The sequence below is a fragment of the Tuber melanosporum genome (genome assembly GCF_000151645.1).
Source record: "Tuber melanosporum whole genome shotgun sequence assembly, scaffold_119, strain Mel28".
In the NCBI taxonomy this organism is placed as follows: domain Eukaryota; kingdom Fungi; phylum Ascomycota; class Pezizomycetes; order Pezizales; family Tuberaceae; genus Tuber; species Tuber melanosporum.
The window spans coordinates 334787-360227 of record NW_003298776.1 but is presented as its reverse complement, the minus strand read 5'-3'; the positions used below and the strand labels follow the sequence as shown (position 1 = coordinate 360227).

Here is a 25441-nt window from a genome sequence, read left to right as displayed (position 1 = left end):
ATCATTTAGTTAGATTATGGTAGTTTGCTTGGTCTTTGTGAGGACTATATATATATGGAAGTTTGGAGGTTGATATGATGATACGAACTTACTCCTCCTCTCTTTCCGTCTTTCTCTCCTTACTTGGTCGTGCTAGGCTTACTTGGTTACTTACTTACTTTTGTCATACTTCTGCATGAGTATTATTATATGATAATATTATAGAACCGTCGTTTCGTGGATTTCTTTTTTGTTGGTTTCTTCTGGTTGCGGGAAGGAGGGAGGGAGGGAGGATGTGAGAAGGTGGTGGCCGGTTCTACATACAAGTCTACTTGTATGTGCTGTGGGGGGCAGTAGAGTTGTAGCAGCTCTCCGGTTTGGGGGCTATCTTGGAGTGCACATCGCCCGTCCGTAAGATACCCACAAACATCATGGATGAGAATTTTGTTTCCCCAACTCCAAGATATTCACGCCAAATCACTCGAAGCCACGTTTGCCCTTGGCCGTCTGTCCAGCCGGCCACCAATCCACTAATGTGGCACTCGCATATTACAATCAACCACAGCTAATTGTGGAAATTCCGATAAGGGGAAAACCTTGTCCAATTACTACCCTTTATGAATGAAGAACGAGCAAGAAGCGAGGGGGGGGGATAATAGTAGATAGTGGGAAAGGACAACCACTGGTTGAAAATGAGATATAATGAGAAAGCGCAAAGAAGTAAAGTAGATCCGCAAAGAGTACAAATGGTAAGAGGTAAAGAGAGAGAGAAAAAAGCCGAAAAAAAGGGACTCCATTTCCTGATAGCTATTCCACTAGACCCAGTTCGTTACCAAGGAGAGGATACCGATAAGAGATACAAAAGGCAATAGCCGCAAAGCTACCATTTCATCCCCTCATCCTTTCCCACCCCTGCCTAACATGGCCTCCGGCATACCCAGTCTACCCATCCAATAACTCGTTAATCGCGCCCTGGACGCTCCCACCACTCCGACGCAGTGCAGCAACGTTCCTGTCGAAATCGTAGAAGCCCATATCATTGAGCTGTCCCAATTGCTCTGCATATCTCTCCTCTGGAGGCCTATTATCAACCGGCGCTGCTGCCTGAGCTTGAGCGGCCCGCAGAGCCCCCGCTCCACCCAAGGGCCCATTGGCACCGAGGAGGATTGCGAGGGGGTTGTTGCCCGCAAGGGGGTGATTGGGAGGGAGGGGTTGATTAGGTGCTCCGCTGGCTGGATCACCAGTGGAGGCACTTGGTTGCCCACCGCCACCGCCGCCTAATGCCCCGAGGATGGAGTTTATGGCGTTTGCGTCGAGGCCACCTGGCACCTGACCGGGTGCTTGACCCGGTGTTTGACTTGGTGAGGCGCCTAACCCTTTTGATGTCAGCACTGACCCCACCATGGGAGCTACGGAGCAGTTGGGAGTAACCTACCCGGTGCACCCGCGCGAGGCGGCTGTCCGCCGAAGAGCGCAGCAAACGGATTGCCTCCGGCTGCGCCGGGCAAAAAGGGATTCAGTGGGGGTGGTGAACCAGCTGCTGCAGGATTAGGAGTGGACTCTGCTGGTGTAGATCCTGCTGGCGAATCGGAGGATGGGGTGGTATCAGTTCTCCCAGGCTCCGGGAAAGAAGCAGCCGCACCACCCATCCCGCCGAAGCCACGACCGAGGCCACCAGTCATCTGGGACATCGAGCGGATCACTTGTGGGTTCGACATCAATTGGCGGAACAAGTCTGACTGCATCATTTGTCTAACCTCCGGTCCAAGTTGTGAGAGCATAGGGTTCGAGGCAAAGATGTAGTCCATAATCTGAGGGTTTGATAGCAGATCATTCATGGTGGACTGAAATTGGGGATTGCTCATAGCCTGGGCAAGCTGCTCTGCATCTGGTGGTGGACCCATCTAGATTATCGCACAAAAACGTTAGATTAACCGATCGATAAGACCTCCGTACCTGGGGAAGGCTGATAAGTGATGCAGCACTGGGACAAAGACTTACCCCTCCATCGGGACCAAACATATCCGCATTTGGCAACTGAACGTGTCCCGCGTATCTGGCACCAGTCAGCCCCGCAAGTGGGTTGTTCCCTGTCCCTGCCGCGATATTGGTGGGCACAGCCGGCCTCGCGTCCGCTCCACCAGTGGTGGGGCCACTACTCGAGGCACCACCCCTCGCGGTGTTCGAGGCGGCTCCCTTGACCATGTGAACGGTATGGCCGGATTGTAATTTGTAAAAGGCCAGTGTCTCCTCATCCTTCATTACACGCCCCGAGTAAATAAGTCTTTGCCTGTCGGCAGCGATATCGGACATGCCGGCAAGGGTCGTCTTCAGGTCGGCAACAGAGGTTGTCGGGGGCAGCTCGACGGTATATTTGGTGTCGTTTGAGGACTTGACGGAGAATGTGATAGGAACGGAGGATTCAGAGGAAGGGGGTGGCCCCTGTGCGGATTGCTCGCTAGAGGACATTTTTATCTGCAATCAAGTTGCGATGATGATGGAAACCGAGCGCGGAGCCTATGGCGAGGAAAATCTGAAGGGGTTGAGGGAGGGGAAATCAGATCAGGGCCTTGTATTTTCGGGTGGAGGGGAGAGGATGGAAAAGGGAGAGAGGGTCGATGAGAGATCAAGTTTGAAGAGAATGGTGGGAAGGGGCTGACGTCGGAGGAGGGGAGTGGTTGCGAGTAGGCTGACCAGGTGAATGACGCTCGCTAGAATGGTTTGCCTGACTGATTGTGGCGGCCCCCTCTCTTCTTTCTACGGTTGTTGGGGTGGGGGGGATGGTTAAGGAGGGGAAAGAAGATCTTAGAAGGCAAGGCAAGCAGGGGTCATCGGCACAGCCACCTTTGCCACTTTTCCGTAAATCCCCTCTTTATGAGGGAAAGGCGCAAGTGACTTATACGTAACATAATAATAATATTATCATCATGCATAAATTCTAGCACATTATCGATGATTGAAATAAGTTTATACCACGATGAGGAGGCCATTTCTCCTTTCGTTGTTTATGAAAGAAAAAGAAAAAAACAGCTTTTTCTCCCGAAATCATCCGTGGCAGACGGTTAAGTTAGTGCCAGACTAACGGCAATTGGATTTCACAAGAAAAAATAAATTTACACAGCGAGCAGGAGTGAAATAACCGGTAGGCTGTGCAGCAGTACCGTACTTGTTGGGCGATTATGACAAAAAGTTCATCGCAGGGTGGGGTGAGGGAGGATATTCCCCAACCTGAGCACTTCCGACCTTAGAAATGCCCAACTTCAAACTGCTGAAGAACCTTAGGTCTTGCGAAATATTTAACTCTTAGGCGAGGCGTGCTGTATAGTACTTGTACTGAGTACAGTACAGTACCGGCAGGAGCTTGAAGACCGAATGCAGGGGAACTCCCACCAACGGTTAACCCCGCCATCGTCAAGGTTAATTTGCCAAGCAAATAGGGATTCGCGGAGGGTTACAAAGCGAGTTAGCCTCCCACCGCATACAAGTACTCGTACAAGACGGCAGTAAAAAATTAGCGACACCATGATACCATCACGCAAGTATACAAGTACAAGTAAAGCAAGACGAGCGCTGATAACTACCAGCGCAGGAGGGGTGGAAATACCGGTAGATGAGGCTCTACAATCCCAGGATTTAAAGTTAGTCTTGTGATACGTACTGTACAATACTCGAGTACTCAAGCAGACAACAAGAAACACCGGCAGCCCAATGAACAACCTATGATACCAGTTTCCCCCCACATCAATGTTCCCCCTCTCAGGCCCACCATCCCATCCCACCAGCACGCACCAACCCCAAGAACGGATCATAAGGCAATCAGCGAGAGGAAGAGCGTAAATGGCCAATCCTTTAATTGAAGTGAGCGAGTTGTCACTCTGTTTGCTATCTGCCCGGCCAGGCCGTGGCGGAGAGAAATGATTTATCGTATCATACTAGACCCACCTGACGAGGGTAGTCTACAGTACAGTACTCGAGTACTTACGGTAGAGCCATCAGTGTTGCTCTTGGCGCTGCAATCATTTATCAGTCCCATCACCCCGTCGAGTACCATAGTTACATAGTCTATAAGTTATGTAGTCTACAGTGCATCATCGCCAGCTAAAAGCGCAACCTCAGGAATCTTTCAACACCAAAAAGATCTCCAAAATTGACGATCAGAGGACCCGGGGAACATTCGTTCAAGTCGAGAAACCTCCCGCGCGATCTTCAGATCACATGATCGTCTATTCGATAATTCATCGAAGGACCCCGATGTCTTTTCGTACGATAACATCCGATGCTTCCTCAAACCTGTTCCTTTGTCAGTCAGTCAGTTACTTCTAGTCTACGTACGTGAAAGCTTTAAGTCAACCAAGATACCTTGCACTGTATGAAAAAGATAGACTACAATTTAATACAACCGAGTCAAATGCAGTTTTTACTCATTTATAACAAAGTTGAAATCTCGATCACATCCATTGAGTGTGTATACTGTACCCAACATTCGACGGGCGAATCCACCTTTAAGAGTCTCAACCAATTTTCACAATAGCAAGTCTTTCTCATAATCCCAAGGATCATATCATACTACTTGTACATAACACAAACTCCAGGAAATAAGTGCCTTGAACCTACGATACCTATACCAACCACAGCGCAAACACAAGTTTTCACCCTTTCTTTCCACCTCCAAGATTCCAAGCGGAGCCGTTGTGGGAACCGCATATGTCATGAGCCATCAGGATAGTACCATAGTCCATGAAGCCCAAACCCGCTTCCTAAAAAGACCCCCAACACACCCCACCCAAAGCGCGGAAGCGGTGGAATCAGAGGTTAGGAATAGACCTATCATGGAACTATGATACAACACGTAGGCTAGGCTAGCTCCTACTGGGTGCTCGGGTTTCATAATTACCTCGCTCGTTCCGCGATATCGCGCTCCCTATTCACCGGTCACCGAGTTTCAGACTCGGATTTGTCGGTCGTCGTCGTGTTCGTGCTCCGCCGGAACCCGCTGTCTCGAGTGATACCCCGTGACCACTTTCGTCGACTTATTGGGTTATCCTTCGGCAACTACTTCCCTTCTTCTTCCCGATTAATAAGAGAACAGTAAAAAAACGCCTCTTACTGGTATCAGCTCACTTCGGTCTCAGCTCTTGGTACCATTTCAACATTGGTGTCATAAGATGGCTTTTATGGAAGGTGTGCCTAGCAAAGGTTTTTATGGGTGAATGGGTATCATGGAAGGAAACACCCCCCCCTTAAAGTGCAATAATAGAGTAGTTATCATATGCCGGCGACAAACCGTTTCCACTATTACCAAGACAACCCGGATTGTGATACCGCGCCAACACCGACGATGACAGGCCAAAACATGTTTCCTCCCAAAACTGTGTCACCGAAATACGGTATCATGGCAAAAATACGAGTACATATCAGGCCAATCTATTAATACCGTTCCCGTCTCCCTAGTTGGTTAAAATATAAGCATGCTAATCACCAACCCATCCAACTCGACAGAGCTTCAAGTTTATCAGTTCCCTGAAACCTGTATCAGGGAAGTACTTGATACTGTATCCCAGGCACCACCACTATGGTATCCACCTAAACACTTCAACCATGCGATAATAACACCCATTCCTAAAGCCATACACAGAAACACCCCCGCTCATGCCTCCACATTAAACAACCAATCCCTTGCCATACCCGCTCACACTGCCAAAGGACAGCATGATATCACGAAACACCCATCGTAACAGCCCTTCGAGGATGCGCTAAATCCGAAACACGATGTTTATGATACCTCAACCTTACTGTACGAGTACCAGCCCACCATAACCAAAACGCTAACACATAATTCCACCTTCCCGTCCATTACCCGTCCGTTACCGCACCCCGGAATGCTGTGAGATAGCGACGGGGGTACCTTACGGTACCGAACCGGTTGGAGCATGACCGGCGGGAAGGAAGGAACTGCCGTCCTGCGTTTTTACAAAGAATCTTGGTCCGACTTGGCTGAGATGCCCGAGATGGTACGCTATATATCCTCTCAAAACTGTACCACCCCTGTCGGAAGGAGTTATACACCCGGTGATATAACACCCAGCCGTCGTTCCGTACCCACCACCCCCTCCTTCTCTCCCGCACCCCGCACTACCCCATGCCATAAGCGAAACCAAGTCAACCCCTCCACCCATCACACTCGAATGTTCTAGTATACCCCCCCACAACCACCCGGTAGAAGGGACAGAGCACAATTCACCCCCCTCCGCGGCCAAACCACGCAAGTCACTCGGGCATCTCTCTCACCCCCACCACCCGCAAACACCCATCCCGACTCACCCGAGAAATTTATCCCCACCACCGCCGCTACCGCACTCCCAATCCAAAAAGCGTTGTAACGTTTATATAATGTAATCTAAACCAGATTGGGAAGTTCGAGTGATAACCAGTGAGAATTTCCCGGCGACGGCAAAATAAAAGGTCGGGCGTACCCGAGAAATTTCTTCCTGTCGACTGTGTTGCTCGACTAGGAAGCGGTGCCAAAGGGGCAGGGGCCCAAAGGGGCAGGGGCCGATGGTATCACCGGTCTTTCCTTTACAACTAATTACTGTGCCCGCACTTTAACATCTATCCCTCTGAATGATTGAAAGACGTGTTGTTTCGATTGCGCCGCTTGAGGGGGTGGATCGGTGGCGGAAAAGAATTCGCGGCCGCGGTGGATATCATATCTGGTGAGCGACGGAGGGGCGAGGTTACCTGGATCAAAGCAACAAGTTCGAAGGCTCACCTGCCTGAATTACCCTGGCCCCCGGGTACGGTACTTGTCTCGTTATCGTAGCTGCAATCATGATAATAATATTATTATGATACCGGTAATTTCAAATTGGCCCCTGCACGGGGGGAAGAGAGAAAGTTCGGCGTCGAAACATTCGTGCCGATCCCCGGGATTCGTATCATAGAAGGGTACAAGTAGACTGCCCGTAATTGAGCAAGCACAAGGGTCGGGCATTTAGTCATGCTATGATACTGCTTATCATATCAGGGATGTCAAACTTAATTCCAACGAACGGTAATAGTACTTTACATCAAGTACAAACACCACCCATTCATCCCGTTTGCCCATGCGAGTTGTCGATGGAACCCTGCCACGTCTAAATGCCCGACCCTTTGTTTACCCGTTTTGAGAATTCCGATTCTTTTCACGGCACGGCCAGTGATGCAAGCAAGCAAGCAAGGCTCGTCTGATCCGGCCGGAATTTGGCTCATTGTGAAGTCCGTATCGTGCCACCGCCCGATGCCCGGAGCTGATCTTACTCGTACCATATGCCCCCCCTTCAATCCCTGTTCTCGGGCACCTATAGCCGGGGGTGGTTGCAAAAATTGTCGTGAAAACACCGCACGGTCCAAAAGTGGGTTGTGGAAAAACCGATCGGTAGACTTTTTTTTCATGGAAAAGAAAACGCAGGACCCCCACACCCGCTCCAGAGACAAGGAATCGGGGACTCCGAAGGGAGCTTTCTCGAAGGGTCATGGGCAATTCCTATCGAACCGGTCAGCGTTCGAGACCCAATTTCACACAATTCTCGCCCCGCGGTATTTTGCTATATTGCCTAAGTCAGTATGTACTCAAGTATGCGCTCCGGGCCGTTCGTGCATTTCTTCCTTCAAACTCACCGCTCATATTGACCGTCCGCTCGCTGCCCCGGAGGATCTTGACCACCCCGGCCCAGCCCGACCCAATGCAAGACAAAACAAACAACCCAGTACAACAAGTATGGTGCGAATTCAAAGCTGAACTTTTCCGATATGATATGCGATAGCAGCGGGCAGCGCATGAGCGAAGAAAATAGCGGGACAACAATATTCCCTACCGGTAGTAAAAAGACAGGGGTATACGGAATGGTCATCAACCTCCTCCCAAAAAAAAAAATTTATAAAATAATTAAAAACTCAAGAAGCATGGCATAGATACCGATGACTTCAACCCCCCCTCCCTCCCTAGGAATTACCCAGAGTCCTCGCCAAATGAGTACCGTACACCGTGTATACCTGCTAGATCTGAAATTACCCAACAAGCAATTTCCAGTGTGCAGTACTTGACTCGCAGTCCTACAGTTAGACCAAGTTAGTTAGGAGTATCATACTTGAGATGCTTGACCAACCGGTGAGTCAAGAAATGATAACAATTTACATTCCCAAACAAAAAAAGGGGAGGCAGAGTAGGGAAGTGATGGGACCGGCGTACGTACGAAATTAAATATTATATATATATATATTCCTTTTAACCCAAAACGATAGACGCTAGGTTGATACATAATTATCAGCAATCAGTTGTGCGAAAACTCCCCTATTTTGGTTGTCCTCAGTTGTGCCAACAACCGCCACTCTATGACAGCCCAGGCAAGCCACAACCGCCCTGCCACATCCAATGCCCAGGTTAGTTACATACATAGCTTTGATACCCGTTACCGTACGTAGACTAACCGCGCGCGCCCATCCATGACTGACTGACTGACTTACTGACTAACCAAGAGCAGCCAAGCCGAGCCGAGCCGAGCCGAGCACAGCGCTAACTGTGTATCATACCCTACCCTACCCTACCCTAGCCATAACTCGAGGACGCTAAAGCAAGACTCCCTCTCCCCTTTAGAGTGCAGATGGTCAAAGCGTGGTCAGGAGAATTGATCAAGTTTATGCATGACATGATCCACCGATCTAGGCATCTCAAAAGACGTTTCAACGTGCACACGGATGTAGCAAGAGGTATCACTGCGTACAATACATCGTGGATCTGGCGCAGCGCTAGGGGCGGTAGGAGGAGGAGGAAGAGGAGGGTTTTAAAGCGTTGAGTGTTTGATACGTTGGATGTCTCATCCCGTTCCATGCCACTCACTGTATCATAGCGGAAGGGAAAAAACTTGTTCTTTGGTCTGATTTAATTCACCCCCTAAACTTCTCGATTGATTGATCCGTTAAATGCTAGCTAACTATGATGAAAATAAGGAAATGTAACCTAAGTACAAGAAGTATATGTTCGAAACCGGTATCTAAGGAAAATATATACATTGAAGCTATAGTAAAACGGGAAAGACACCGTTCAGAAGAGAAAAGAGGTAAAAAAAAAAAAAAAAATTTGTTAGGTAATGATTGTTGTTGCAGTAGTAGGGGAAAAAAGAGGGGGAAGATTTCGATGATACAGGTAGTATGCACATGGGAGGACGTTAGAGACTGTTCAGGTCTCTGACAGGAGAAGGAGGTAGCAGTTGGGCAGGGATTAGGAGTAAAAGGACTGTCAAGAAAGGCATAAAATAAAACGAAAGCCCAAGATTTCAAGAATCCCGTGCAAGTAAGAAGGGGAGAAATAGTGAAACGTTGTGCAAACGCAAAGATACCGGTAAGCTTGAAGGAAGGAAAAGAAAAAAAAAACCCATAATCCAATTCGTTAAGCGACCCCGAGTAGGGAAAAATAAATTTGAGAAACGCTAGGCAAATGAGAAAAGAAAATGGTACTAGAAAGGAAAAAAGAAATATTACACCGCCAGTGTCCACCTCGCCCCCTAATGCCCCATACGTCGTGCTATGCCAGTGAAAAAAGTGAAAACCCCCATAAAAAAAAATTTCGTGTTGATGCTCCGACCGCCGGACCGGTTTGAGGAAAGAGGAAAGAATAGAGTTAAAGGTCACCGTATCGGGTAAATAATTTTGTGCAAGAAACGAAGTGAAGCGTTGTACAGATTTCGATTGATACCTTTCAAAACTTTTCTTTCTCTATATTTGGGGGGGGCCGTTGGCGGGGTCTTGGGCGTTCGGGGACTTTCCATGGCATGCAGACGATTTCGCCATCACTGTATGCCCAGAAGTAGATGAGGATTCCGACGAGATAGTAGATTGCTGCGTTGGTACCCTGGTACAGGAGTGCGGCGCAAAGGACGCTGAGAGGGTAGATGGTGAGCCTCGCGGCAATACTTCGGTGGAGGGAGGTGTTAGGGATGAACAGGGGGAGAGGGTATTCCCAGCAGACGCCGATTATACCCATCAGTAGGTTGAGGGTTTGAAGGGCGGGGACTGGCTTGACCGCTTGGTCGAGAGACCTAAAGGGGAGGATTTTTGTTAGTTTGTCTGTTGTTTGTAAAGTGGAAATGGTTAATTGAATGGCAACTCACTTGGTCCACGTATCCCAGAAAATCTTGGGCCAGAAGTACCCATGGAGGCCAGCTGCGATCTGGTACGTCGCTGCCGTAAGGATGATGAGACGGGCCAAGTGGTTCTTGATGAGTCTTCCCATTTTGTTGAAGTTTTCTTCTTCTTTTTTTTATGAGGTTTTAAGAGATCTTGTGTTTTTTTTTTCTTTTCTTTTTTGGTGTGCTAAACTTTCAATCGCGGAAGGAAAATTAAAGGTTTTCGGTGGAGAAGCGGCGAGCTAGCGTCCCTCTTTCGAAATATTTAGGCTACCGTACCCGTACGGCAGAATAATCAGCTTCGCTTTTCGGAAACTGGCCGAACTATAGGGAAGGCAGCGGGGATGGTCGAAAGCTCAGAGAAAGAGTTCGATTCTTTCTTCGAGAGAGAGGATGCGGGTTCAAACGCGGAGAGGCACTGCGATACCGGAAGAATAGGTGCACCAGGCACAGGAACGGAAGTATCGTAGATATATAAACGATGGACACCACAAAGGCAACAAGTTCAAGGAAAAAGCAAGGCTCGGGTAGCGCTGGCGTGATTGGCTATTAGCAAATGATGAGATGCTTGTGTGGGTGACGGATGAGGCAAAAGCCCGCAGATTAACCAAAGAGCGGGGGGGAGTACGAAATTAAAACTTACCCGAGATGCGAGATGCCGTTGGGTGGTGGTGGTTGGCAGAGACAACGATGGGCGAATCGTTCGTTTGGTGTCAGTTTGGATAAAAAAAAAAAGGGAATTGGGGGAAGAAAATAGTACCAAAAAAAATTGAGACAAGATGGCAAGAAGCGTAGAAAACGATTATCACAAAATAAGAATATAAAAAATGAAATGAAAATGCCTGCACGAGAGAAAAGAAAAGAAAAAGTGAAAAGTGAAATAGGTTGGGATGAAGAAGAAGCGAAGGTACAAAGTTAGCACACACACAAAATGAGTTTGGGAATAGAACGAAGAGGCGAGGACATCCGAATTTCTCAACAACTGGAGGTGGGGGATGGGAATAGAAAAAGGCTTCGAAGTGGAGCCGTCTCCGCTGGTCACTCGGACCCTGTTTGCAAGGGTTGAGTGGGCCAAAACGAGGAGAAGGATCGTGGGAAGGTTTGCATAATGCTGTTCATGGATCCTAAAACGGAAGAGTGTCTGATGCTATAACGGTAAAACTGCATGGGTTTCGCACCACCTTGTCCTCCGACATTCTTGTCCTCCTCTTCGCTTAAGCTGGAGGCGCAAGGATACTGTACTGTACTGGGGCAGTGGGCACTTGAAGCCAATATGAGAAAGTGTAAAATCACTCATCATCTCCCGCTTTTGGCCGTACCTGATTTCGAATGGAGCGATGCGACTGGCTGCTGGTGTGCGGTGTGGGACATCCATGTGCGCGGTTGGTTCGTGTGCATCTGCACCTCACTTTTCAACCACCCTCTCACATCCCCCCCCCTCCACCAACCAACCATATTGCGCGACCGCCTCCTAATTTCTACCCACTCCATGAGTTGAACAATGGAATCCTGTAATCGAGGTTTATTTTGGAAGACCGTCGCCGCCCACGAATAGGATTGAGGCATCGTGTTGATTCCTTTCCTCACATCTTCTCTCATCCTAGTTTGCGCTCTCGATTGGATGGAGAGGATAGAGTCTAAACTCATCACATTCGGTAGAGGAGGCCGAGAGATGGACCATTGGCTCATTGGGGATTCATCCAGATTCTGCTTGTTGGACCTTTGCCTATTGTGTGACGACAGGGGTTAGCCACAATTATGAACACTCGATCGCCAGTAAGATACATTAAAGCATGTGCACGAGAACTACCGGTGCCATACAAGTACAGTACAAATATTCCCTCGCATCCATGATCGATAAGTAGGTTTGCTCTTTCGGCTTCCCCGACACCTCATACTCGGGGAAGTTTGTGCCATTGATACCCCCACATTTATCATCACAACGCAAGAAACGGCGACGGTATCAGTAGTCAGCCACTTTCCAGCGCTAGAACGGATAATTTAGGGGCCATGATACTCTTGAGCCGAGCATTCTCCTTCTCGTTGAGACGGACGCTTTGTCTGCGGTTCTAGAGCAATGCACAGCGAGAGGTTGAGGTTCTTGAGACGCTCGCCGTATCATGAGGGGAAAGGCTGTTGTATGGGGGGGCTTGAGTGCTCAGGAAGGCAGGAACGGCTCCGTTACAAGCCACCTCCTCTCCCTTTTCTCCTGGTCGCCAGTGGCTATGACAAGCAGAGCGCCCCAAATGTCTCAAGACAGGGGTGCTTGCTCGCATATGATGGGCACGTGAGGGGTAAAATTGGCTTGCCGCAAAAGGTACTTGTTTTGCGGGCGCTTGCAAAGGATAGTGGGAGGTATCGGTGCAGTACCGTACTCGAACATCATACCCGGTCCAATGTTCCCTCTCTCCCCTCGGGGCGGGGCTATGATGATTACTATAGATCACCGTATTGACCTTGGATCCACTTTTGTCGGCTATGATTTCACGACCACGGTACTCGTACGGAGCCTACTGGTGCGTGTGTCTGTTGGTTCTTGGCGTTGTTGGCATAATTGGTGTGACAGACGGGTGAGAACTGGGGAAAGAGGCGGGGGTTCATCCAGCCAAAATTCGCACGATGGTGTCGAGAGGGACGGAGAACAAAAACCAAGAATAGAAATCTATCGTTCGGATAGATGACTTATCATCATACTGTAGACTTACTGTGTTCGTTGGAAGCGGTTGGGTTCGAGTGCAGATGGGGTAGTTCGGATGCAGAGAGGGAGGGGAACCTGGAAGCTGGGCTTTACCATATCATCATAGCCGGGGAAGGTTTATAGGGCTGGAGGATGGGCAAACATGGGTTGGCGTACCGGCACTAGTACTTTGCTCGTTGAACCTATGTACGAGTGCCGCCATCGAGATAAGTATATTTGAGCCAGCTCCTCGTAGCCGTATTGCACAATGATAACGGTAATTTTCCTGGGTGTGTGTACCGGTAGGGGTACTCGTAGAGGGGTACTCGTAGAGGCGGTGAGGATATTTACTCAACCTATCCGAGTATCATATCATACATACAGAGATAATTATGATAGCAGCTGGGTGTTCAATTTCGGAGTTGGCGTTGATAGGGTGCAACTCCGTACCCTCGACCCTATCCGCACTTTTCGCACCAAGGGGTGGTGGGTGGGGTTGCCGTTCAACGGAATCTGTGCGCCCTGTCTCTCTGCACGAGCAGGGTTGGCGTGCTCGGCGGCGTATCGTACCTTGCTTGGTTTCTTCCCTTCTTGGCATTGCTAAACTCGACGGCCAACCATCGAAGCCCGCTGCGATGCAACGCACACAAAGCGAATCCAATCGACCTTTTCTTAGTAACAAACCGCGGCAACTTGGTGCCTGGGGGAGAATAGACAGAAATCTCCCTTTAGAGTACTCGTACTGTACTCGAGCACTTGTATGCTTGTGTTGGTACTGTGGCAGCCTGAGGGATGAGAGAAGAACACGGCCCCAGTAACGAATGGTACAATAATAGTCAAGGTTGCCTTTGTCTTCCATGCTTGTATAGTAACCTTTCTTTTTCCTTCTTCATACAGTACATCACTCGCAATTCTACCCAATCTGACACAGCAAACTTGTGGCTCGTTAGATCCCTTCCCCTCACCTCTTCCGTCTGTGCAATCCGCTACTTTCACCCTCCGCCCCCCCAATCACCAAGACTTTTTTGGAGCGCAGTAAAACCACCCAACCGACCCCTGTAAAGGTTTTACTCGCAGTATCAGCCAGTCTTCCCCAAACCCACCCTCCAAAGAAGGATATCATCATGGCTCCTCCCCCCTTCTCTCTTCTCCCTTTTGCCCCGGCACTCCTTCTGTACTCCTTCCTAAAGACGACGGATAATGTCAACGCTTCAACTCCTGAACCTTAAACAGTGAGCTCGTTGTCCGTGCGATCCCTCTCTCTCTCCTTCATACCCAGAAAACTTTCCCTAGACCCCTCCATCGTGTTTCCCCGGCTTCGGAATCGAGCATCACTTCCGTCACAGAAACCTTCCCCTCCTCCCTTTCCTCATCACTCTGCCGTCCTTTTCGGTTTTACGGTATTCTCCTTGGATCTGTGCTTCAACCCCGTGCTCATTCCTAGCACAGCTTCACCGGTTACCGGCACCTGCATAAACTTGATCTTCTGTGTTGCCGTTTCCGCCTGACAGGGAGGGGAGGAAGGCTTGTCCACTTGGCAAGCAAGCTGTTCTGACGGTTCCAAATTATCATAGATATCCTACCCTCCTCTTGGTTTTCTTCCGCTTTTTACACTTTCACTTCTTCCCACTTACCCACCCACCTCCTCCTCCCTTTCCCTCTTCTCGCCGCTCTTCCTCTTTCTTTCTTTGGTGGTCAACGCTGGTTTCGTCAGAGTACTGGGGGTTTTTCACTCTGCCACTGCTACACCTTCGTTATTCTTATTCATATCTCGACTATTTTTTAGTAGTTTTTCTAATTTCCGCTCTCCTTTTGTTTCGTTTCTGCAGCACGGTTCGACTTCATTTCCTGATTGTTATATTTTATTCTACTCGTCGCTGGCCGACCCAATTGCCAACTGCAACCAGACAACTCCCAAGTCTAGCCGCCGGCTTATTATAACCATTTCGGCAGCGATTTCGCCCCCCGCTTGTCCTTAAAGGTCTAGTTTCCGCCCTTCGGAGATTTTTTGTAAACCCAGAACTACTAAAAATCGATCAACGAAATGAGTCAAGAATCATGGTGGCATCGGGAGTTGACGGGGAGAAGATTGCTATTTTGGATATTTTGGTGGGGTATACATTGGGGACTGTTCGCTTTTGGATGGTGGGTTTATTGGAATTTTGGCATAGGTTCTGTTCGTTTTGCTAAGTCTGATTTAGGTGGAAGCAAGCTGTTGACCCCAGACTGGCCGGTCTCAACACCCTTCAATATTCGGTGTGGATGTCGCGGGGTGCTGGGTTGGTTCTGTGTTTTGATGGTGGATTGATTGTATTGCCTATGTGCCGAAATATCTTGAGAGTTGTTAGGCCCAAGATCAAGTGGCTGCCGTTGGATGAGAGTCAGTGGCTCCATAGACAGACAGCCTATGCCTTACTCCTATTCAGTATCATTCACACACTATCACATTATGTCAAGTGAGTAGCTTGGCCCTGTTTTTTTATTATTATTAAAAAAAAAAAGCTCGATTACTAACACTTTTTGTAGTTTTTACAATGTCGAAAAGACCCAGATTCGACCAGTGACAGCTCTGCAGATTCATTACGCTCAACCCGGAGGAATCACAGGGCACGTTATGCTTTTCTGTATGATGTTGATGTACACAACGTAAGCGTTCCTCTCATCTGGAGGTTGAAGGGTTTTTTTCTTACATTCATTTAGTGCCCATCACAAAATAAGACAACAGTGCTTCGAGGCGTTTTGGTATACGCATCACCTTGCACTTATCTTTTTCCTTGCCCTCTATACTCATGCCGTTGGGTGCTTCGTTCGTGATACACCTGAGCCATACTCTCCCTTCGCCGGAAACATTTTCTGGAAGCATTGTATTGGATACCAGGGTTGGCGGTTTACTCTCTGGACATTTGCCATCTACTTCCTTGAGCGGGTATGGAGGGAAGTACGAGCACGAAAGCAGACTGAAATCACCAAGGTCGTCAAGCATCCGTATGGTGCTATGGAAATTCAATTCAAGAAACCATCGATGAAGTACAAATCCGGACAATACCTTTTCCTTCAGGTCCCTGCTGTGTCTCGATTCCAGTGGCATCCATTTACTATCACTTCCTGTCCATCAGATCCATACATTTCCGTCCATATCCGCCAGGTTGGTGATTTCACCAAGGCACTGGGCGAGATGCTTGGCGCTGGTTCAGATGCACCGGGAATGGAGGGGCTCGATCCCATGGGTCAATATGATATTGCTGTACGGAATGGAATGAGCATGCCCACTTTGAGGATTGATGGACCATACGGGGCGCCAGCTGAAGATGTGCGTACAGGGTCACTGATCCCCTTCCCTTTTGCATACTGACATATCAATGTTAGGTGTTTGATAATGAGATTGCTGTACTTATCGGCACCGGCATTGGTGTCACGCCATGGGCCTCTATTCTGAAGAACATCTGGCACAAGCGCGACAACCCCGGCTCAGCACCACTGCGTCTTCGTCGTGTAGAGTTCATCTGGGTTTGCCGTGACATTTCTTCGTTCGAGTGGTTCCAGAATCTTCTATCCTCATTAGAGCGACAGGGCGGCTCCAAGTCTAACGAGTTCTTGAGAATCCATACGTATCTCACCCAAAGACTCGATGCCGATACGGCTCAAAACATTGTACTCAATAGCGTCGGAATGGAGGTTGACCCCTTGACTCAACTGAGAACCGGAACACAATACGGTCGCCCTGACTTCCCCAAGCTCTTCGCGACAATGAGGGACGGGATCATGGATCAATCATACATCACTGGATTGGAGGGGACATTAAGGACAAACGTCGGTGTATACTTCTGCGGGCCTAGCGTTGCAGCAAGAAGTATCCGGAAGGCTTGCGTAAAAGCTTCAACACCAGAAGTTAACTTTGGCTTCTGGAAGGAACAGTATGTTATCCCCAACACAAATATCAATTTGTTAAATTATACTTACAGTCCAATAGCTTCTAAATCGATATTGCCATCTCCTCCGACAAATCTCCTCCTGATCTGTTTTTCTATATCTCTGATTTGCATGTTGGTGTTGCTGCTACTGCAGAGGAAGAATTCCCTTTATTTCCCAAGAATCCTCATGGATGATAAGCATAAATAGTTGAGCGCTGTCTGGTGTTGTATTTTTTTTTTTTTAGTACTGTTGTTGAGGTGATTATGCTGGTTCTTTGAATATCTTATGACACTCTCTTCATTTTCTCATTCTTCTGCACTGTGTTAGTCACGGCATCTCGGGCGACTCCGAGATGGATATTATTTTATTCCCTGAATAAGTTCATGTAATTAGTAACTTTGATACCCAGACACTCTGCCCATTATGGGGGATTTTATATAGTTAGATATCTTGTTTGCGGGCTTTGTATTATGCCGGGGATAGGTTTGATAGAGAAAGTGGTTATGGTGAAGGGGAAGGAAAGAAATTTGTGCCAGACTTTTTCGAAGATATCATGGGATGATCCGAATGCAGAGTGTATCGCGAGGGTAAATGATCCGAGTCGGCAAACCTTGGCCGGAAAATGACCAATAAGTTAATGATTTACCCTAGAGGGGAGGAGCGGATTTTTTTTCGCTCAATAATTCAACTTTCGTTGTCCTATCATACCATAGAAGATCGTGGAAAGCACCAACATGCCTTAATTTTCCTCTCGACCGCCAGGGTTAGGGTTATGGTGGACTCGCTGACCAACAGGAGAGAGGGCTTGGCTGTCGAAAAATTGGATTCGCCAGCCCCGCCAGCACCTTTTTTCTTGTTGCAGGAGAGTCACCCATCCTCTTCTCTCTCGCGGTTGTCGTGCTGTCTTCTCTCTCTCCAGCCTGCCCTACTTTTTTCCCCCTCTCCCCTCCCCTTTTCTTTTTCGCTCTCACTCTTCCCGGCTTTTTTTGCCTCACCCAAACAAAAACTTCATCCACTTCGTTCATCCGCCTCGACCTCCAATTTCCATACAAAGGTGCTCATCCCTCTCTTCCCTTTCCTTTCCCTCCCACCAACACCAACGCCACAGCCTTCCCACTCCATCCTTCCGCTGGAGTTTCTCAGCGGTGCTATCTCCAGTTGCTGACATCTCTCCCCTTTTACCATAAGGGCTCCCTCATCGTCGCCTTTTCTAGTCTCTCGCATACAAACCTTTAGACAATGACCACTCAAACTCAGGTTCCGACCTTCAAGCTCGTGCTTGTCGGTGATGGTGGTACCGGAAAGGTGATTTCCCCTCCCTCACTTCTAATATTTTACCTTCTATCCTGATATTTTCGATATTTCTCTCCCTTCGGCCACATGGCAATAGCTGGGGCTGAAATGCCTTTGTATCACGATGAAAATATTTAAACTTTTGCCGGAGAGTATTGGTTTGCTAATGTGTTTTTCGTGAAGACTACCTTCGTCAAGCGTCACTTGACTGGTGAGTTTGAAAAAAAATATATCGCCACTCTTGGTGTCGAGGTCCAGTATGTTTCTCCGTTTAACAGAGCACCTTATTTAGGGGTTTTATCCCGATAATTTTGTTTATGTTTTTGGCTAACTTTTCCACTTTGCCCCTTAGCCCTCTTGGCTTTTTCACCAACTTCGGTGAACTCAAGTTCGATGTTTGGGATACCGCTGGTCAGGAGAAGTTTGGTGGGCTGAGAGATGGGTACTACATCAATGGTCAATGCGGTATTATCATGTTCGACGTCACTTCTAGAATTACCTACAAGAACGTTCCCAACTGGCATCGTGCGTGACAACAATCCTGGGGTATATAATTACCTTTTTCGGCATAGGAGCTAACACTAGTATTAAATCCCATAGGTGATCTCGTTCGCGTTTGCGAGAACATTCCTATCGTTCTTACGGGAAATAAGGTCGACGTTAAGGAGCGCAAGGTTAAGACCAAGGCCATTACTTTCCATCGCAAGAAGAATCTTCAATACTACGATATCTCTGCCAAGTCGAACTACAACTTTGAAAAGCCTTTCTTGTGGTTGGCCAGGAAGCTCGTTGGAAACCCGACTCTTGACTTCGTTGCTTCCCCAGCTTTGGCTCCCCCTGAGGTCACTGTCGATACCGAGGTGTTGGCAGCCTACCAGCGGGAGATGGAGGATGCTGCTCTGCACCCTCTTCCCGACGAAGATGATGCGTATGTCTATCAAATCTATGATGCTGGCTTTGGAAGATTCGAAACTAACTGGTTTGTAGGGATTTGTAAACGTGTCACCCAGATAAAAAAAAAGTTCTCACTAGTTTACTCCAAAGACGATGTGTTAGATGGTGCTCAGATGGATAACCGTTTCTTTTTTCTTTGATACTCGCTCATGTTTCTCTTTTTTTCGTCGCAAATCCCTTTGATTTTTACGTTACTATTGGGACCGCGCATGTTGGAGCTCATAGGGATAAATGGAGGGGAATTCAATTCACGAAACCTTTCTTCTTGCTGGTCCGGATTGCCGGAGAAAATCATAATCGAAAGTAAAATGGACAAAAAAAAAACTTTTTTTTAGTTGGAGATGGGTTGGGTCTTCGGTGTCTTTCCTTTGCTTTTTCTTCTCTTGCGGGTGCATTCGGTTGAGCAAGCGAATGAAATGATTGAAACGATACAGTGGAGCTGGTAGAACGGCTTGAGATTTCTCTATAGTTTTTGCCGTGAGAAGGGGGGGGGGCTGGTCATGGTCTTGGTCATGTAAGTAATATTTGGAATTTTTAGATTCTTATTACTTTTTTGACTTGGGGGCTGGATGGGGTGGTTACAGTCAACCATTCTTTTTCTTTTTCTTTTTCGCTGCATGATACCGTCCCGTTATACAGTACTCGTAATAGCTTGGGGGGGGTCGAAATTTGGGGGCTTGCCGGGTGTTGGCATGTGAGGTCAGGGGGGGGGTGATTCTCATCATACAGCGCTCGGAAATGGGCGAGTAAATGGGGAATACAGTGTGATATTTGTGGTATTGAATTGTTGAGATTACAAGTTAGGCTAGGCTACGTTACGCCATGTTGTGCTAAAACTTGGTGAACTATGGTAATATTCGAGCATGTCGTGCCTCGTCAAACTCCCAAAAAGCCAAAAGGAGATGGGGTGAGAATGATAAAAACAAGATGAAAATCACTAATTATCACTCTGACATCTACCCACACCCCGGCGAGATCCCCACGGGGGATGGAATCCTCACGACTCCGCCCTCCCCACCCATTGGCGGAAAGGCAAAGGCCGGCAACCGCTCTGGCGGGAGATTCGCTCGGGGTCTCATATGCGGCGGCAACTGCCCCTCCCTCTCCACTGCTACTACCTCCTCTTCCTCTTCCTCCTCGGCCACCGGTGATGACGGGGGCGCGACGCTCCTGGGTGTGAAGTACTCCTCCACTCCGACCCCAACCCCAACCCCATCCCCCGCCCCCACGGGTGGGGGAAACGAAACCTGCAGCGGAATCCTCAACGTTATGGACGAGGAGTTGTGCACCCCGATGATGACCTCGAGAACATAACTCCTGGCTCCGAGACAGGTACTGAAGCTGGGGACCAGCATTACACCCTTCGGCGGGGAAACCGGTACGCTCAGCTTCGCTTCGTTCCCAGTCCAGGGGGTATTCGCGATGCACCGGGTGGAGAGCGTTTGCGTCGCGGAGTAATTCCCCACCAGTCCCAGTGTGCCCTGCTGTAGGGTGTGGGGTTGTGGGGTTGTGGAGAAGGTGGTGTGGGTGCGGAGTTTTGTGGTTACTGTCGAGAGCTTTGGTGGAGGGGTGGTGGAGGAGGAGGGGGTTGTTTTCGTGAAGAGGAGGGAAATTGGGATCATTGTGGTGCTTGGGCATGAGGGTTTGTTCGGATCATGTAGATGGAGGGGTGTTGGCTGGTTGGCTGAGACTTGCAGACGGCCGAGGCGGGGTTTGAAGAGGGATTTTTTGACGTCTTTTTCTTTCGTTAACACGTACCTTTTTCCTCCTGCTCCTACTCCCCCTGCTGCTCCATCGCTGTCGAGCATTATTGGCGGTGCGTCCTCCACGTACGGCATTACTCGGACTCTCCTTGCGCTGGAGGATAAGACCAGTGGTTTATTGTCTACCTCGCGCCGCCGGATTATGCGTGCGTTTATGGAGTACGCGATCCTTAGCATGTCCGGGAACAAGTCGTCGACGAGGGCCCCGTTCGCGTCTGGGAGTGTGGGGTCGCCAGAAGTGGGGGGGAGCTGGAGGTGTTCTTCCCACTCCGTCGTCTCCTGCCCAGAGGTGGAATGGCGGTGGGAGCAGGCGCTTGGTAGGAGCTTCGCCGGAATGACGAATTCGAAGGGGAATGTGTACGTTTTGGATTTCGTTAGGAGGCGGGGGATGGGCAGGAGGGTGTCGTCGATTGGTTGTGTCAATTTCAGGAACTATATTGTTTCGAGCGTCATTTGTCAGCTTTGTGTTACTGTGGGGTGGGGGGGAGGAATTTGGTGCTGCTAACCGTCTTCTCGGTGTACGTTCGTCCACTACTCGCGGGCGTGGGGCCTAGCCTGTCCAACCATGTTCTTGTCGTCCCCTCGAAGGTGATGAGCACCTCGTCGAAGCGGACGTCGCAATTCGGTGACACCACCTGCACTGTGCCGGTTATTCGCGAGTGCGTGGTGTAAGTTGGCTGTGTGCGGTACGCGCTCAGGGCATTGTCGCCGTTTATGCTTATGCTTGTTTGGGGTTTTAAGAATGGGCTAATGGTGGCGGTGGTGGTGGTGGTCAAGAAGGTGCTGAAGGTTGAAGCGCGGGTTGATATTGAGGAGGGCATGGTTGATTGGTTGGTTGGTTGGCAGCAGGAGCACCACTGCTATGATGCCAGTATTACGGGTGCGATCGGAGGGGAGGGGAGGAGGTATGGGTGGGGACGTTGGGTTAAGAGAAACCGGGGATTCGGGAAGTGTTATATAAAGTTTGGGACGCAGTTGAGAGTAGTGGTGGGGTGGGATTGTATTGAAGTGCACAAGATCTCTCTCTCCCTCTCGGCTCTCGGAGCAGCAAAAAGAGGCAGCGGGGTATCGTATGCTTTTGGCGCTCCGCTTTCCTGTTCGTATGGCGGACCGGCAACGATATCAATTCGCTTTGCCGTCTTGTCCGTAATACTCAGCGAGGTGAAGGTATTGGAGTATTGGCGAAACCTGCAAGAGTCCGGACAAGGCAACAAACGTCGTAGGCCGAGCGCTGTGCCGTATCGTGGCTTATGAAGATCCTGTGGGTCCCGAGAGGGTGGTTTTCTTCTCCTTGTTTGAAATTTGCTTGTGTACGAGTACCCGTTGTATATATATATATATATATATATAGCTCAGTTCGCAAGGATGAAGTGGGCGAAGGAAAAGAAAAAACCCTCCGAAGTTTCGGAGGGAAAGGAGCTTATATCTGAGTTTTTAGTTGGGGGGATGATGAACTGGTATCGATATCACAGCACATTAGCAGTTGACTCATTGGAAGCCCAAACCAATTCACAACGACTACGTACGGTGGTGCAGTGGAGCACCCTACTGCCAAGAGCAGCCTTTCCTGGCGGTTATGATAGGCAAGCCACCGGCTTACCGGTACTGTACTGTACTCATACTCACCCCACTTCTAAACGGAGCTCCCTCCCTTTCCTGCGAGGTCCCCAAAGGATTAGATATGGTAAAGAGTCCAGTTTTCATTATTTATTATCGCACTACAACGTTGGATGGTTGGAGTCCAGTGGGGCCGTCATTGAGCATGAGCTTGAGCATGGGGCGCAGGTCTGAGTTAAATTAATAATAAGCTTGATTGGGCGAATAAAGACGGTTAGAGGGGGTAGCGTATCGTATCCCTTACGTGGTGTGGTAAGGGATATTCCTTCCCGAGAAGGACGGAGAGGAGGAGGAGGAGGAGGAGGAGGGAGGTGATGTATCGGTGGTATTGATAGTTGAGGAGACCGTGCGGATGGTGCTGTTTGCGTGGTATATGCAATGTTGATAGAAGGTTATTTAGTCGAGTTGGAGAGAGGTACGGTGGGTAAACCTGGACTAAGTACCGGTACGTACTGTACTGTACTGTACTGTACTGTACCAGTAGTAAAGTAAGGTTCGTACTCCACGGGTTTGGCATTGGAGCGAACGCAATATTTGACCTTTGCGGTATGATATCGTACTTTGAATGACCGACCGAGCTTATCACAATAGGAACGTATCGGAGCAGAGTTGCAGTAAGTTACTCGTACTCCCCGAAATCCGATGACTTCCAAACCCCTCCCCCACCCCCCGCCTTCGGCCTCGGCAGATTTAAGCGGACGCGGCAGGCAAATTCCCCACAAGTTGCGTACGAGTATTTCTAATCATGCTATACCTACCCGATCCGGAAAAAGATGCTTAAAAACTTGGCTTGTCTGGGTTGTGACAGTTAGTTAGGGTTATGATGTGAATTTGTAATCTATGCTTTCGTGTTCCACATAATATTATCATGTAAATTTAAATTAGTCTACTGTCAGATTCGAGGAGGATAGGGGGGAAGGGGATGATGAGTCGGTCAATATATTCAGGGGAGCCTTTACTCGTTTGTCTTATTCTACTCGAGTAGACGTTTAGTGGGATGGGATACAAACAACTGAGTTTGCATTTATCCCGAATACTCACAATATCATGTTTCGCCATGTGGAGAGTAAGAAGAGCCTGCGACCTGGGTCTGAGTACTCGTACCCAGTATCTAGGATTTGGTAATTGCCCATTCGCCTGAATAAGCATCATAAGCTACAAGTACCGCGTTGATTTGGTTTGAACTGGAAATGGCGCTGAGTGCAGTAAAAAAAAAAAAAAAAAAAAAAAAGGTTAACCACGGTAGGAGAATTTGCCAGCTCCAGGACACGGTTCGCTAGATCGTCACTAGGAGGTTTATACAGTATGCCCGCCAAGAAAGTGTCTTGTCTTTGAACGCTTCTCAGGCAGTAACAAGAACTGGCGGAGTGAATTTTTGAAGCGGAATTTAAAGCTCGGATCTAAGGATAATTATTAAAAGAGAGAGAGAGAGAGAAAGATATATTTTTGGGGGGGGAAATTTGTGAGGGAAGAAATACTACTCTACCCGAATGGCAAGGTATGCATGCATCCACCCTGGACCTCGTGAATCTCTGTGATAATGAACCGATTCAACTCATCCTCGATTATCTATCATACTGACCAGAAGTGAACTTGCTTGACGCCTTTATATTGTATGTGTATTTTGTATGTGTATTCACAATGATGAACTTGAACAAGTCAGCAAAGGAGAAAGCAGTAAGAAAAGTAAATAATATTAATATTATTAGAACATGACTTCCATTATTAGACTTATTATACATCTTATATTTCCAAATCAATATCTCAATACTACTACCTCCTATTTCCTAAAAAATAAACAACTAGGATAAATGTAGCCTTGTAAAGTAAATCTATGTTGTAGAAAACAACATAGATTTACAGTACTATGGCTTCTCTTTTGAGATTTATATTGCCATGAAATCATTACAGATTACTAAAAAGTAATCCATAAAAGCAAGTGGCTTTCTCCTATCTACTAGTATACTAGAATATGGCTTTTCACCAATCCACCTATAAATCCATCCCTCCTGTTAGTAAATGCCCTCCCACTAGTCCACCTATAATTCCATTCCTCCTGTTAGTAACTGCCCTCCCACCAATCCACCTATAATTTCATCCCTTCTGTTAGTAAATGCCCTCCCACCAACCCACCTATAATTCCATCCCTCCTGTTAGTAAATGCCCTCCCACCAACCCACCTATAATTCCATTCCTCCTGTTAGTAAATGTCCTCCTACCAACCCACCTATAATTCCATCCCTCCTGTTAGTAAATGCCCTCCCACCTGCTTATCTATATTTCCTTCCCACCAGTACTTTGTTGTATAAATTTTTTGTTGTAGTATTATGTGTTGTTAATTGAGTAATATATGTGGTATTGTATATTATATTGTGTAGTACTGCTTATAAGAGAAGAAAGAGTGAAAGAAGTGGATAAGGAAAGAAGAGAAGGAGGTGGGGTGATGGACCTCTTTATATAGGCCTTTCTCAGAAATGCCAAGCCAGGTATATAAGAAAATAGGATTTACCCTACCACACTCTCTACCTCTTGCTTACTAAAAAATAAATAGATAGTAAAAGTATATAGATAAGTATTTGATAATATTATTGACTAACTAGTAACATACTCCAAATATTCCTTCATTACATTTCAGGGTTTAGAGGTGAGCTATTTTACAATGCAATAAAGTGAGATATTTAGTATATATTTTAAATTATTCTATACTTTAGTTTAGGATTTAAATTCATTTCTGTTTTGCAGAAAGGGGAATGATTGACCTTTTTTTAGTACACCATAAAGATTATAATATTATTGTATTTTTAAATATAGTACAAAAAAGTTGTTTGTTTATCATGTCTACCTATGAGTTTTACTTTACTTTTAAAGTTCTTTTATCTCAAGTGAAAACCTAGTTCCATGGAAAAATTATCAAAACATTAAAATCAGAAATAAGTAGATAATACAAAAAAGGCTAATAAATATAGAGGAATGCTGTAAAGAAATGTAATTTAGCTACATATTTAAACCTGTATTAGGATTTGTTTATGCATGAAATTCAAGAATGAGTCAGAGGTAGATATATAAAGGAGAAGAAATTGTTAACA

At 47.6% G+C, this 25441-nt stretch overlaps 7 protein-coding genes; 4 read left to right on the top strand and 3 right to left on the bottom strand.

Moving 5' to 3' along the window:
* Positions 1–563: 563 nt before the first annotated feature.
* GSTUM_00001682001 (uncharacterized protein) lies at positions 564–2751 on the bottom strand. XM_002835850.2 has 3 exons: positions 1981–2751; positions 1415–1883; positions 564–1349 (listed from the first exon to the last, which is right to left on the bottom strand). The coding sequence occupies exons 1-3, from the start codon at positions 2446–2448 to the stop codon at positions 922–924; spliced, it is 1365 nt and encodes a 454-aa protein (XP_002835896.1). The 5' UTR covers positions 2449–2751; the 3' UTR covers positions 564–921.
* Positions 2752–9712: 6961 nt separating this feature from the next.
* GSTUM_00001681001 (uncharacterized protein) lies at positions 9713–10246 on the bottom strand (the record flags this gene model as incomplete). Its single annotated transcript, XM_002835849.1, has 2 exons — positions 9713–10052; positions 10125–10246. 2 exons carry the CDS (start codon positions 10244–10246, stop codon positions 9713–9715), a joined length of 462 nt encoding a protein of 153 aa, XP_002835895.1.
* Positions 10247–14008: 3762 nt separating this feature from the next.
* GSTUM_00001680001 (uncharacterized protein) lies at positions 14009–17140 on the top strand. XM_002835848.2 has 6 exons: positions 14009–14961; positions 15018–15272; positions 15343–15462; positions 15517–16126; positions 16183–16730; positions 16787–17140. The coding sequence occupies exons 1-6, from the start codon at positions 14861–14863 to the stop codon at positions 16791–16793; spliced, it is 1641 nt and encodes a 546-aa protein (XP_002835894.1). The 5' UTR covers positions 14009–14860; the 3' UTR covers positions 16794–17140.
* Positions 17141–17350: 210 nt separating this feature from the next.
* On the top strand, positions 17351–17964 carry GSTUM_00001679001 (uncharacterized protein; the record flags this gene model as incomplete). Its single annotated transcript, XM_002835847.1, has 2 exons — positions 17351–17782; positions 17917–17964. The coding sequence occupies 2 exons, from the start codon at positions 17351–17353 to the stop codon at positions 17962–17964; spliced, it is 480 nt and encodes a 159-aa protein (XP_002835893.1).
* Positions 17965–17967: 3 nt separating this feature from the next.
* GSTUM_00001678001 (uncharacterized protein) lies at positions 17968–19317 on the top strand (the record flags this gene model as incomplete). XM_002835846.2 has 5 exons in its annotated part: positions 17968–18033; positions 18205–18278; positions 18374–18546; positions 18622–18949; positions 19009–19317. 5 exons carry the CDS (start codon positions 17968–17970, stop codon positions 19016–19018), a joined length of 651 nt encoding a protein of 216 aa, XP_002835892.1. The 3' UTR covers positions 19019–19317.
* GSTUM_00001677001 (uncharacterized protein) lies at positions 19317–19531 on the top strand (the record flags this gene model as incomplete). XM_002835845.2 has 1 exon in its annotated part: positions 19317–19531. One exon carries the CDS (start codon positions 19317–19319, stop codon positions 19419–19421), a length of 105 nt encoding a protein of 34 aa, XP_002835891.1. The 3' UTR covers positions 19422–19531.
* A 209-nt stretch (positions 19532–19740) lies between these two features.
* Positions 19741–21559, bottom strand: GSTUM_00001676001 (uncharacterized protein; the record flags this gene model as incomplete). XM_002835844.2 has 2 exons in its annotated part: positions 19741–21170; positions 21245–21559. The coding sequence occupies 2 exons, from the start codon at positions 21557–21559 to the stop codon at positions 19932–19934; spliced, it is 1554 nt and encodes a 517-aa protein (XP_002835890.1). The 3' UTR covers positions 19741–19931.
* Positions 21560–25441: the final 3882 nt, after the last annotated feature.

What these genes read in the sequence shown, in the direction of transcription:
- GSTUM_00001682001 (XM_002835850.2), bottom strand. Translation starts at nt 2,448, where the DNA reads ATGTCCTCTAGCGAGCAATCCGCACAGGGGCCACCCCCTTCCTCTGAA. An exon ending in TGTTTGGTCCCGATGGAGGG is followed by an intron (nt 1,884 to 1,980) that starts GTAAGTCTTTGT and finishes GCGATAATCTAG; the next exon opens with ATGGGTCCACCACCAGATGC. An exon ending in GCCTCGCGCGGGTGCACCGG is followed by an intron (nt 1,350 to 1,414) that starts GTAGGTTACTCC and finishes CAAAAGGGTTAG; the next exon opens with GCGCCTCACCAAGTCAAACA.
- GSTUM_00001680001 (XM_002835848.2), top strand. Translation starts at nt 14,861, where the DNA reads ATGAGTCAAGAATCATGGTGGCATCGGGAGTTGACGGGGAGAAGATTG. An exon ending in GGACTGTTCGCTTTTGGATG is followed by an intron (nt 14,962 to 15,017) that starts GTGGGTTTATTG and finishes AGTCTGATTTAG; the next exon opens with GTGGAAGCAAGCTGTTGACC. An exon ending in ATGATGTTGATGTACACAAC is followed by an intron (nt 15,463 to 15,516) that starts GTAAGCGTTCCT and finishes ACATTCATTTAG; the next exon opens with TGCCCATCACAAAATAAGAC.